Source organism: Pectinophora gossypiella, chromosome 3 (genome assembly GCF_024362695.1).
Source record: "Pectinophora gossypiella chromosome 3, ilPecGoss1.1, whole genome shotgun sequence".
Taxonomy (NCBI): domain Eukaryota; kingdom Metazoa; phylum Arthropoda; class Insecta; order Lepidoptera; family Gelechiidae; genus Pectinophora; species Pectinophora gossypiella.
In genome coordinates this window covers 7,125,881-7,138,794 of record NC_065406.1, presented here as the reverse complement: position 1 = coordinate 7,138,794, position 12,914 = coordinate 7,125,881, and the positions used below count along the sequence as shown (strand labels likewise).

General features: G+C 36.5%; 1 protein-coding gene across 3 annotated transcripts in view; it reads left to right on the top strand.

Moving 5' to 3' along the window:
* LOC126381753 (protein sickie) overlaps nt 1-12,914 on the top strand; it is a 149,404-nt gene that overhangs the window by 96,633 nt on the left and 39,857 nt on the right. For all 3 annotated transcript variants that reach the window (XM_050031214.1, XM_050031212.1, XM_050031211.1), the window contains 2 exons: nt 596-678; nt 970-1,044. In XM_050031214.1, the coding sequence (XP_049887171.1) occupies nt 596-678; nt 970-1,044 (158 nt within the window). The remainder of the gene's footprint in view (nt 1-595; nt 679-969; nt 1,045-12,914) is intronic.

Here is a 12,914-nt window from a genome sequence, read left to right as displayed (position 1 = left end):
TAAAGGATCGTAAGAAAAAATGTTATTAAGTTGTATTTTAAAATGTTCCCTTAATTGTTTGTGACATGCAATAAATGAATATGAATGTGAAAAAAAGATGTAAAGTTGGGTTCATCTTGAAGCACAGTACGAATTAAGTTGTCTTAAAAATGTAAAGAAGTTTATATTTCAGTATGTCCCGCCAAGTTCGGGGCACGATCTTCTTCTTTGCGAGTCGATGGCGATCGATACTAAATTTTTGCTGACCAATAATTGGCCACGCTTACGCCCCACGATTATTCACCATTATTCTTATCAACGTATTGCTGAAGATAACCTGGTGTAGATCAGCTCCGAGGTGCCCCAATAGATTGGTCACTCAGATAGGATAAGTCTTATCCACTGATTAGACAAACAGTAATACGGGTTTTAAAGCCGTCAAAGCACTTTGATTTCTCTCCCAGGCACTGTTAGGTCTGAAGTATAGTTTAACTTGAGCTACACTTAAATGTTAATTTATTGATCAATGACCATCAGCCATCATTTGTTACCATACCATCAAAATACAATTATTACAACTTGTAGAGCCTATACATCATAAGAATGTGTCCTACAGTTCACGGGTCCACCGCATCACTGGTGTCAACAGCGTCGTCTCTAGCTGCCGGCGCAGGGTCCGAGGAGAGGCAAGCACACGAGGTAAGAAATTTCAAATCAAATGCTTTTTTAAATTTTATTTGAGGAGTTTACTTTTACGGTTATGTTTTTAAAATGATCGAATTATTAAATACATGAATGCCAATAAGCCAATAACAGGCTTCCACATACGTAGGTAATTAAAATGTACTCAACGTCGATAAAACCCGTAAACAGTAAGTCGACTTACTTTGAAGAGGGTGAGAGAAAGACAAAAACTTAAGTTTCATTAGAACAATGCATTGAACGGCGTTGTCTGGTTTCGTTTTAATTACTGATTTATTGTTCTCTTAGGTTCGGAAGCTGAGAAGAGAGCTCGCTGATGCTAAAGAAAAAGTCCATACGCTGACAACACAACTTACGACTAATGTAAGTACCTACCTAATACCACCCTACAATTATACTATAGGTACGTTTATAGGTTATTAGTATTTAAATTATATTCTAATGGAAACCCATATCAGCCCTTTCGAAGTGAAATGAAAGGAACCAAAAATTTTACATTAATTTAAAACAACGAACCAGAACTTTAATTACGTGATTTTATGTTAATAACGAATGCGATATTGTTTCTTCTCTTTTCTGATAATATTTTAACTACCTACATTTTCATCAAATTAAAGAAAAAGTACCTGTATAATTTCTGCGATTCGACAGATGGATTCTACTACTATTAAAACTACAAGAATCTGTGAGATTGTGAGATTGTCGAGAACTTGAATCCTGAATCCTGAAGATAAGATTTCTAAATCTTCAGAGAATCAATAGCGCTCTCCTAGTAGTTGAAATACATTGACAAACTCCATAGAAAGTACAATCAATGTACCATTACGCTGGTATTTTGTTTCATAGGAGCAATATAAACAAATGAAACATGATTTCGACTTGTCGACTGTCAACAGTTGAGCTGTCACCACAAATAACATGCGCCCACATTTATTGAAACATGATATTGTGTTCGTAGACAAAATAATGAATAAATATTACTTGCCACCTTGTTAAGCTATCTTGGCCCACGGATGCTTAGCTAACTAATCTTTTTTGTTTATAAGCATTGTAATATTAGACTTTCCAATTTAGTGGCTGCACGTAAATTACATTCTGCGGTTGGGTAGGTACTGCTTGACACTTTGACACAAGGCTTTGGACTTTCACTTTTTGACATTCGATAGGGATTCGTAAGGATCGTCCGCGTCTTTTGTTTTAAGGTTATTTTTATGGGGTCTTGTTTCTCTTGTCTAATTCTGGTAGCTATTCATTCGAGATGCACCTGCGTTCAAGGAGTTTTATTACGTTTTGTCTTGTTTACATGTTGGTGCTGTATAGTATACGTTTTTTTAGTAGGTACAGATGTACTTGTTGTACTAATTATTTGCCATACTCAGAACTCTTAAAACTAAAGAAATGATCAACTCAAGAGTCAAAAGTCAAAACCGACGTGACTCATCATTTTCTTCCCACCTCCGGATAAGTGCGTAATCACAATCGCTACTACTTTCCACACAGTTTCTCTACAGTAATCTCTCACTCAACACGCCGGGTCATTTTTTACGAGAGAATTATCCAAATGCAAGAAAGTTGAGTTGCAATGTCAAAGTGAGGGGTCAGTAAATAATGTAAGGGCCGGGTCGGGCGACCGTGAGACGCGGCGGTCCTATTTGTAACCATATCTGGCGGTAGGAATCTGTGCCAAACGCCAACTGCGAGTCGCTACCGCTGATACTTCTAGGTCCTAAGTCATACGCATAGTTGCTAAATTTTAAATGGAATTGAAATAAAAAAATCATGAATTGTAGTGATCCGGTACAGAACTGTTCAAAATTCTACATTTATACGAACTTACTACCACTTTCATAACGAATCTTTGCTGTGAAAAAGAAACTTATGTGACGTGTTTGTGTACCAAACATATCAATTTTGGATTTTCTTCAAATGACTTAACACCCAGCGAGATTGAAGCCAATCAATGCAACTGAGAATGTAACAAGCATGGATGTCGTCGGCTTATAATGTTGAAGTTTGTAGTTCTCGCATGATTATTTATTGTAGCTTACTCGTACAATACACCTAGGCGCTAATCAGAAGCTGCTTCACTGCTATTAAGTACCCGAACGTAATTGACCTACATTACCTTTCGATTTTTTGGTCAATAGGTTAACCCTATTACTGGCATAGGTTTTCCTGTGCCTGTTTTTAATCAAGGGAATGAGGCATACCAGAAACCGTCACAGTTGGATATTTTTTAATAAGCCAAGATACTATATATATAATAAAACAATAAAAAAACTGTTGTATAATATTATAAAACTGTTGTCAAAGAGCTAAAGCAACGTGTCTTGTTGTAATATTATCGTCTTGACCCATCATTAACGTAGCAAAGTTTAAGGACAAATAAAAACGAATAACGTCATATTATGACTCGAAGGTTGCTATGAATATTATATTTAACAGAGTTACAAGTATATAATTATCATCATTAAGGAAAACATGATTATTGTATGTAAAAAGAGCTGTTTACTTTCAAAATTATGACCACAAAAAGAAGTACCTAAGTGCAATATTGTCGCTGGTTATTTTTGTTAGATTGCAACACACCAAAGCCGATTAAAAGAGAAGCGATTAAGTTCTGAAATAACAAAATATTTTGACAGAAACTTCATTCATCTTGAGTTGATCTCTCGGATATTTAATCCTTTTTCTGGACATTGACAACGAAAGCTACTAAGTTTTGTCATTCGGTCTGTTTTACAATTTCTCTCAACATAAAGTCTATAGCAGTTCCACTACATACTTATAAACATAAATATCCATCTGGAAATATTAATACAGCAGTAATAAACACGTCGTAATTTTCTATGAACATACAATAAATTTTCCGCCACACACTTCGCTGTTGACTTGTTCTTGTGTCGGCTGACACACCGCAATATATGCGGACTCGGACCAATATGGCGATAACTCGGGAGCCCTTCGGTCTTGTCTCACATGTCATTAATTTCAATTGACATGAAATATTTAAGGCCCGTAATAATTGTATCGGTTGTGAGTCATAACTTGTTGCTCTGTGAGATTGGCGCGAGAAGGCGTACTTTCAAGCAAGCAAGCAAGATAACAACTTAGGTATCAAGTTACAATTTTACAATAAGTGTCTATGTGATTTCAAACCCGTAGTTCGATAGATTTTTTTTAAAACAAAAGTATTCCGTGTGTATACAATGTTTTGTTCTAAAATCGAATCGTCATTATCTAATCAAATTCGAGAGTCACTATTGTCCTTTTGTTGTTTAATTGCAAAACAAAGGATTTCTTTCGAAACGTTCTTGATGAAATCGTGCTGCACGAAAGCGTTGCAAAAGAAAAGGTAGACGACTAATGAGTGTCCCTTCGTTAAAGTTTGGAAAATAACGGCCTACGGACGCATTAATATTTCCCCATCTGCCCATTTAATCCAAGAAAAAGTAAAGTTTTCAATGAGAGCCTGTCGGGTGGTTGTTTTTGTTCTCTTAATTTACTGTCTGGTAAAGCAGGGCCGCCATAAATAATTCAACACGAGCAAACGAACGTCTATCGTTGTTCTTGCGACGCCATTGTGTAGTTTTGGAACGCTTGTGTCTACTCGCCAGCAGTATTTTACTGGGAAACTATCAATACATCGTTCTCTCTTTCGATTTAAAGTTTATTTCCGTTTGAAAGCTACATTTCTTATTCCTTTTAAGTGGACGTCAGTTTCGTTCCATGGTTGAAGCTCGCCGTTTTCTTTTATACGACCTCGCTCGCTGCCTCAGCACATCAATAATCATTACTGTTAGTATTAATTGCAGTTACACTGCCTTAGCTATACAAATCGTTTCAAGTTTTTGCTGGCATGTGGCATAGCATATAAGTGGTAATACGTTCGATGATTACCAACAAGGTATCAATTGGATGCAATGGTTATTTAATTCGATGCATTTAGTTCTTACTTGCACTTCTTGTCACAAGTTATTGCTGATTTGTTTATTTCTTGACAGCTTGTTTGGTTCAAAAGGTTATTTGTTATTGCTTTATTGCTTTTACTTATCTCAATTTTGGAAGAAAATAACATAATATCAAAACACAAAAAACCCCTCTAACAAAGTGGATCACTTTCACTGAGATAATGAAGCTTACTATTCATAAGTTCGTATCAATAATCTGAACTTCTAATTTTATATGACCTTTAAGGCGCGTAATACAATTTCTGTGGGTAGTCAGTCATTTGTCCATTTACTGAATCGCTTGTTTTATTGAACGTTTCTCATGATTCTTTATATTGACTCGAGGTTAACATCGACTGACTGTACACAATCATGCTACAGCATGTTTTGTGTTTTGTCGAGTGGTGGATTTGCACTAGAATTTAGTTGTATTTGGTAAAGTTACCCGCTGCAGTAGGCGCGTGTTCTGGCACTTAGCCAAAGCTAACCACGCGCTAACAAAGGAACGTTGATGTCTCATCCTGCACAATTGGCAACATTGGTGCGTCGTGTACAAATGTTTGATAATGTCATGCATGTTTGTTTATATCAGTGAAACTTAAGGTGATGTGTTTCAGTCAGCTAGGTAACGCTGCGTCAGTAGATGGCGTTACTTCTGCAGTTTTCGTATTTTTTTCCATTTATTCGTTTAGTGTTGAGTTCTGACCCAGTGAAATGTTAGGTGGCGAAATCTTACATACATTATCTTTAAGTTAAGCTACAATTTTGAAGTATTTACTGAAGATATCATATTGAAACATTGCATCAAAAGTTGGTGTCATTTCAATTTGTGTACAAACACGAAGCTGTCACACACACATGCGAACTAGGTTAGCTATTAAAAGAGATGCATAATTTGAAGTCTACTTCTAACTTCTAAATGGCGCATTTGGTAAAGCAGTAGCCGCCATTCTTAAGGTTCACGGTTCAAACCCAACTGCATGTTTTAATTGTTTTTACTTTTTGTATTTTTTTTTACAATTGAATTTGGCGAACCCGTCTATTTGTTACGGAATTTTCAAAAAGTATCACTTTTACCAATAATATTATAATTAAGTATACAATAATTTACTTTGCACTAAAGTACCTTCCGTAATTTCCGTATTTTTATTTTGTAAAATTCTAACAGGCATTAATCGCATCAGTGAACATGCGGCTAACTAAAAAACTACTGAACGGATTTTCATACGGTTTTCACCAATGAGTAGAGTGATTCATGGGCGTGCTTTAGGGTTTATAATTTATACAAGTATTTTTTTTGTATAAAATGGTTCAAAAATGATGATGAATGTCAAACATAATTACTTATCGTTACAAATATAGCCGACTTGGAGCTTTCGGCGAAAACGCTGCCTGAGCCCATTGAGATATAACAAAACAACGTATGGTTGAATTGTTCCTTTTTTGTAGGTATACCGAAAAGTCCACAATATGTCATAATAATTATATTGTGTATAAAGAATTGTGTATATGTATTGTATGATTTTACAAATAACGATCACAGTACAGTAATAATAAGGTAGATTTTTCCTAAATTGCGTAGGTTCAAACTTTGTCGCATCGCGTTTGAAAGATGTAATAGCGCTTCAGGACGTCCCGCAAGCACGGCGCTGATGTCGCAGTATCCGCATATAATTATTATGACTTGTCATTTAGTTCCAATAAAATCCGCGGGACTTCATACGTATGTCAGTGACAGCTGGTGATAGCATGCGGGACACTTAGCACCTAATCGAATTCTATGTTGTTTTCGCGCCCAGTCCAGACGACTCACAGCGCATTTCTGGACATATATTTACGCGTGGTGTTTATTGTTAGGTTAGTTAGTTCAGGTTAGGACGTCTTTTTATAACGAGGACGTTAAAAAAAGACGAGGCTGGGACGTATTGAAGTAGTATTTCCATATATACGCGGCCTGAAATGGGCTGTTTCGGGGACCTGAACTGGTTGCTGTCGAACTTATTATCACGTTTTCTTGATTAAAATTCATAAATAAGCCAAATAGAAAAAAGAAAAAAGATTTTATTTAGTTTTAGATCTGTCATGATGTCTGTGATGTTTGTTTATTATACATAAGAATTTCAAAATGTATCTTATTTTTTTTCCCAAAGGGCAAGGCAAAGGGAACTATGAACATACAGCCATGTCTTGTGTTTTTTTTTCTTGATGATGATTAATGAAATGATGAAACCTAAGCCCCCACCCTCGGAGCAGACTCCTACTCCGAACCCCAAACGAAGTAAGCGGCTTGTTGGCGCAAAGCGAAAATAGATAGGTACACTTTGTTTATTGAATATTCCGATTTAATAATACTATCGGGAATGTTTTCCGACTAATGTGATCATTAACCACAAAACACCACTTCGTATTGATTATTTAGATTATTCAATGAAGAAAGCAACCTTCCCGTTCCCGGTCCCACCAAAAAGTCCGCGGCAAAGAGAATATAAATAAATCTGTATGTTGGATGGAAAAACAATTAATTATAAATGACTACTATTTAGGCCGGCAAATGCAACAACTTCTTTTTTGAATTGGTTTTCCCCGAAGGGTAAGGCAAAGGGAACTATGCCCATACAGCCATTTCTTTCATTTTATGTATTGATTTTTTATTATAATATATGTCCTCTTTTAAAACACGGTATTTACCCATTATTTAAAAATGTTTAAATAAGATACGTTATTACAAAAATATTTTTCCAATATTCCTTTTCTCAGATTGTAGAATTTTTAGTTTTTTATTTATATTTATTCTCTTCATACAAAATCTCTTTATAAATTGTCACTGACATTCTATTACACTTGTCAAGTAGTCAAAGCCTTTAGAAAAAAAAAAAACTATCACGCACACAAACTAACATTGACACCTCTACACGCTCAGCAAATACACTGTAATCTGCACCACTACAAATGTAGAATTGATCAAAATTGAGGGTCTGAAATATGGTACTTCTCGTATTCGGACCTTAAATTTTTGTTAGTTTGCGAAAATAATACACCAAAATATTACTATTTATCGGTTTTATAACAATATTCCTCTATCCGTTTTCCTGTAGCACTGCATCAACTTTTGTATGGAAAACGAATCACCTTAATATAAGATGAGAAAGTCGCGTCAGCATATGGAAATGTAATCAACTACACGCCTTATTAATTACACATGTCCCAAATCTTGAACTGGGATCATTAGAAAGTTTGCATTGAACGGTATTGGTTAGCACATAAGTACATCCTCAAGCTATACAATACCTACAGTAATAGAACCGTATTAAACTTTCAACTTATTTAACAGCTGTTTCGTAGTCCGAACACAATAGTTGGCAAATACATAATTCTTGTGCGGGATGAATAACTTGTTGTAATTTGTTTGCGTTACGCACGTTTAGTTTCAACAAAAAGCTGGCACCGTCTTTATGCGGTTGCCGCGTGCGCAGACGTTATCAAGTGTAACTCGAGCTCGCGGCCTATAAATCTTCAGAAGTGGCTGCCGCTTGCGCAACGCGAGGCCCTCGCACGATAATGTGTGCGACCCGCTTCATCTGGGGCGCGCGCTCTATGACGCTCTATCTTCATTATTATAATCGAATACTGGCAACTCTTCCTTAATATCGACGTCAACGCTCCCAATATTTAACGTCGTATTCCCTTAATCGAAAAAGTCATCTTTATTGAACTCTATCAATAATCCCACATAGCCCTAAATGCGCAACCCCTGTGCACCCCACGGCTAATTCAATAGCAGCTAGTTGTTCGATCATCCGGGTTCCACGGGGTACGGGGTTTGGTGTCGTTTATTCCGTGAGTCAGTTAATTCAAAGCAACCGGTCACCATTATGCAGCGCTACCGCCGCCGTTACTGAACGAGCGAACGAACACGAACAGCCAGACAGTGTGTATGGAGTCTCGTCGATGGACGGACGCACGTGCGTTCGACTTTACTACTTCGCGCGCGATAATTCGTGGTTCTTATAAACAAACTGCAACTTTCCAGTGTTTATAACAGTGAAAAATGTGAATGTTTCAATAAACCTTTTATCATTAATTGTGATCTAGTGGCTTGTCATCGAGTTTTGGTAGTTACCATTATTGGAGCAGTGTATTCCATCATTTTTGAGCTCCATATGAGCGAAACACGTTTGGTTAAGATTTGTTGTTTTGTTACCAAGACATCCGGGTGTAATTTGCTGTTAGTTTACAGCTTTTTGTATCTTTGTATCTTTGATGAATAATCACATAATAATACACAGGAATTATACGTTAATAGTATAATAATTTTGATTACCTGCATTGAATAACGTGTTTGTAACAGAAGACATAGACAATTGAGTAAAGATGCTCTATTATCAGTTGTAGTCGCTAATATTTTAATCATGTTAACTTGTTTATCAGTAAGATAGAGTGCGATGTTTGGGATATCATCCCTAGTAGTTTTTGTATCACAATCGGGAGCAGGTAACGCGTCCCCTTTTTTACAAGTTGTTTGTAAGGCCCTATTATCGGTCGCCCATCCTGCTCGAAGCCGGACGCTAGTCTCCTTAAACTCGTATCGTTATTGTTACCTTATTCATCATAAGAAAGTGTGGCGACATAAACTCGCTCTAATGCAATGTTTCATTTAGTATTATGTCCATAAATGTTCCTGATTTTTTTCAATTCGCACGTTATTAAGGTCTGCGACGACACTTGGAGAGTGAAACTTGTCAATTGTAAAGAGTTAAACAAACGATAAAAGCTAACATGAAACGTTGAACGAGACAGTTTATAGGCGGTTCTGGTTCTATTTGGGGTCAAACCTTTGATACCCATCTTGTTTGATGTGTTTTATGTCGATAACACAAGGTGATGCTTTTTCCTCTTTACGACCGCGACGTTTTGTATGCAACTTTCAAAGAATTTTAGATTTCAACCGGGTTACAACTCTTCTCCCGTTTTTTTTTCACAAATTTATTTTTTATGCACCATAAGAGGCATCTGGCGTAGATTTATTTAACCTATTTTTTACTTAAATACCTACAACTTGAGCAAGTTGTCTCTGTTTCCGTGTTTTCGGAAAGCACAATAATTTTACGAATAAGTTATCGTCAAGTGGCCCACTATGATAAAAACTTGAGACATTGACAAACCACTTTAAAAATAGTAATGTTTCTTACGATAACACTGTTTTTGTTAGAATATGATTAACATTTATAATTTACTACGTATTCGACTGTTTTACGTACATATTTAAACCCGCAAACGATTCCTTGGCCAAAATTTATCACTTAATGTAGCAGTTGTCCTTCTAAAAATATTTGTTAAAGATTTCGTGCTTGAGTATTTATTTCTTTAGGCGATGTTTATAGTTGTTGTAAATCAACAATAAAACTTGTTTGTTGCTGGTAGCTGGAGACCGTGACTGACGTTGTCACCGCGGAGTACACACTGAATGACGATCCACGTTCTATTTACGTAACCTGCGGCTATCACTTGCAGCATCCGCGGTAGTTAATCCAACGCAAACACTAATTATGCAAACATCTCCAACACTTTTGCTCCACTTTAACCTGACGTACGTCAGCGATAACGCGTTTTCTAAGTACAGTATAAAAGGAAACCGAGCAAAGAAACTCCGCCGGATGGTGCCTATGTAGTTAAGATTATTTTTCCCATTAATCATAGCCCATTTGTGGCTTGACGCCTTTACAGTCCTTACTGCACGCTGTACAAGATTCAACTTCTTTGAAGCGTTGCATTTATGGCGTTGATCTAACGCATCCGGGTACTCCTTTCATTCTAACCTATCTGATTGTTACAGTAGATTTCATACTTTGATGTGGATATTTTATTGTTGTTAGTTTATCGTGCATCACATTGATAAAAGTTATCTTTCTGAATGTAGAATACGATCGCCCGTATCTTATCAATTGAATTTAAAGCATTGTGGAAGTGTAATGTACTTAGGAACATATTTGTGAAACACAGAGTTGCACCTGTCCAGGGGCTTCTGAATTGTGTTTATTTAGAATCAGGGTCAATATCTCTCTGCTAATACAGCGGTATACAAATAGTAGGAAGACACTAAGGGGCATTTACTGGTAGTTAGAGTACAGTGTCTTCAATCAGCGGAGCGCCTCCTCGGCTCTCTCAATTGAGGTTAATTCGTATGGAGACGGGCCAGGGATCTCTAGCGCCCCTGCATTATTTATTTGTTCAATAAGCTAAATAGGCTACTGAATTGTCTCCACATTCGTAAACAAATGCTATAGGCCTTGTTGCTTGTTCTATGTTTTCATATTAAAAGCGAGTTCCATTTTTAGGTGTATAATTTCGAAACTTATCTTTATGGGACTCAGTGAATGACAGATTGTTCGGGCCGCAGTACCGTATGCGCGCATGTTCTAACGTTAATATACTTGGTAACGTACGGTTTACGACCCACCGTGTCAACAAAAACTTTTAATGTTTTATACAGTTTGGGCGTGAACAGAAAATAGTGAACACTTGTTTACAGAACAAAGACAACGAACTCGTAAACGACACAGCTTGAAACTTCAGGTGTCAGTGTTTAGGATTCAGCTGTGGATTCCAGCGTAGTTATGTCGACGATATGCACTTGTCTGCATTAGCATTTTGGACTAAAGCCAGAGCATTTTGATTTTAGATATTTTAGTACTCCTTGCAAAGAACATAAACGAGGCAATGTCTGCAATATAAACCAATGCGAAATATACGGATAAATTTCCCGTTCCCCTGTCATCCGCCTATAGTACTTTATACATTTCGTAAAAAGAATTAACGAATAGAGAACAATCGATATAACATGTAACGTCCTTCTTACCCAAGCGTTAAATCGAGCGTAGCTTTCTGACTGACTACGTCGGAAGTTGGACCAGTATTCAGCGATAACAGGAAGGCATTCGTATACGAAATTTAATTGTTACCTAATTATTTTCATCCGTGCAAAGTATAAATTTACGTAATAACAACAGGAAAGAAACCGCATTAGAATCATTGATACGGGTTCATAAATATCTAAGCTACTTTGTATTGGGTAATAGATCGTGGATACTAGATTAAAGCGAACTACCTACCTATTTATCTTCCACGCATGGCCAGCGACGGAAAGAAAAACTTAGAATATTTTCCATGCTACTTTAACAAAGGTAGTAGACGTTGGTAGTATTGACACAGTGCACGTCATCCGTCTAACCTAATCGATTTACTAGGCAATTGCTTCGTGCTATCAACTTTATCATACTCATCTGTGGACACTAATTTTAAAAGTGACTGTAAATGAAATCTCTCTCGCTTTTGATAAAATTGCCTGTTTATTGATTTTATATATATTATATGATATATAAATTTATGTCGGTACAATAACCCACTTTGTTATATTATATTTTGATATTTTCAAGAGATAGAGCTAAATTCATCGTCCTTGGAGAGATCTGATTGTTCCACGACAACTCATTATTTATCGCCTTTTGTAACTAGATCGATAGATTGGTAAACACAGTAAGTAGATATTCTCTTACGCACAGCTATAATTGTCAGTTGCGTCATTTAGATCTCGTCGAAGTAGTGGACCTGTGAACTGATGCTTGTTAATATCTAACGACCTAGTACATAATTGTTTTATTAGCACTGATTTGACTAGTAATCATCATAAAATGCCTACACATGTTCCAATCTTCATAAGTGCGCCTCTATGACATCATTTACATCAGTAGTTTCATGTGTATCGGATTAATATAAGTACCTAAGTGCTTCCGTAAGCTCAGTAAGCATTGTAAGCGATCTAATTGTAAAACAACTTGCACTTACACGTCCACATTAAGATTATTGGAGGTTATGATAAAAATGATGCTCTGGAGGGCTAAAATACCCACATCGAAGCAATTCGTCTAAGAAAGCAATATTGCAATTTGACATTTTGCGCATATAAAAGTAAGTGCGCAATGCAAACAAATGTCAAAAAGCAATATTGCTTTCTTTGATGAATAGCTTCGATGTGGCCTTTTTAACCCCCCTGTTTAGCGACAGGTTCTGAGTTTATCTCTTCTAGTGCCCGCCCTGATGTTAGACAAAACTAGATTCCATACAGTCTTCTGCGACATTTCTAGCATTATAAAGAGAGGTATTATACTACATTCTAAATTTTTCCTCCTGATCCGCAGACCATACACTGATTGTACCTTCGAATTTGATATTTTCTATGTTATTTTAATTGGAAATAGAGTTCACCGGATCTATAAAGAATGTCGC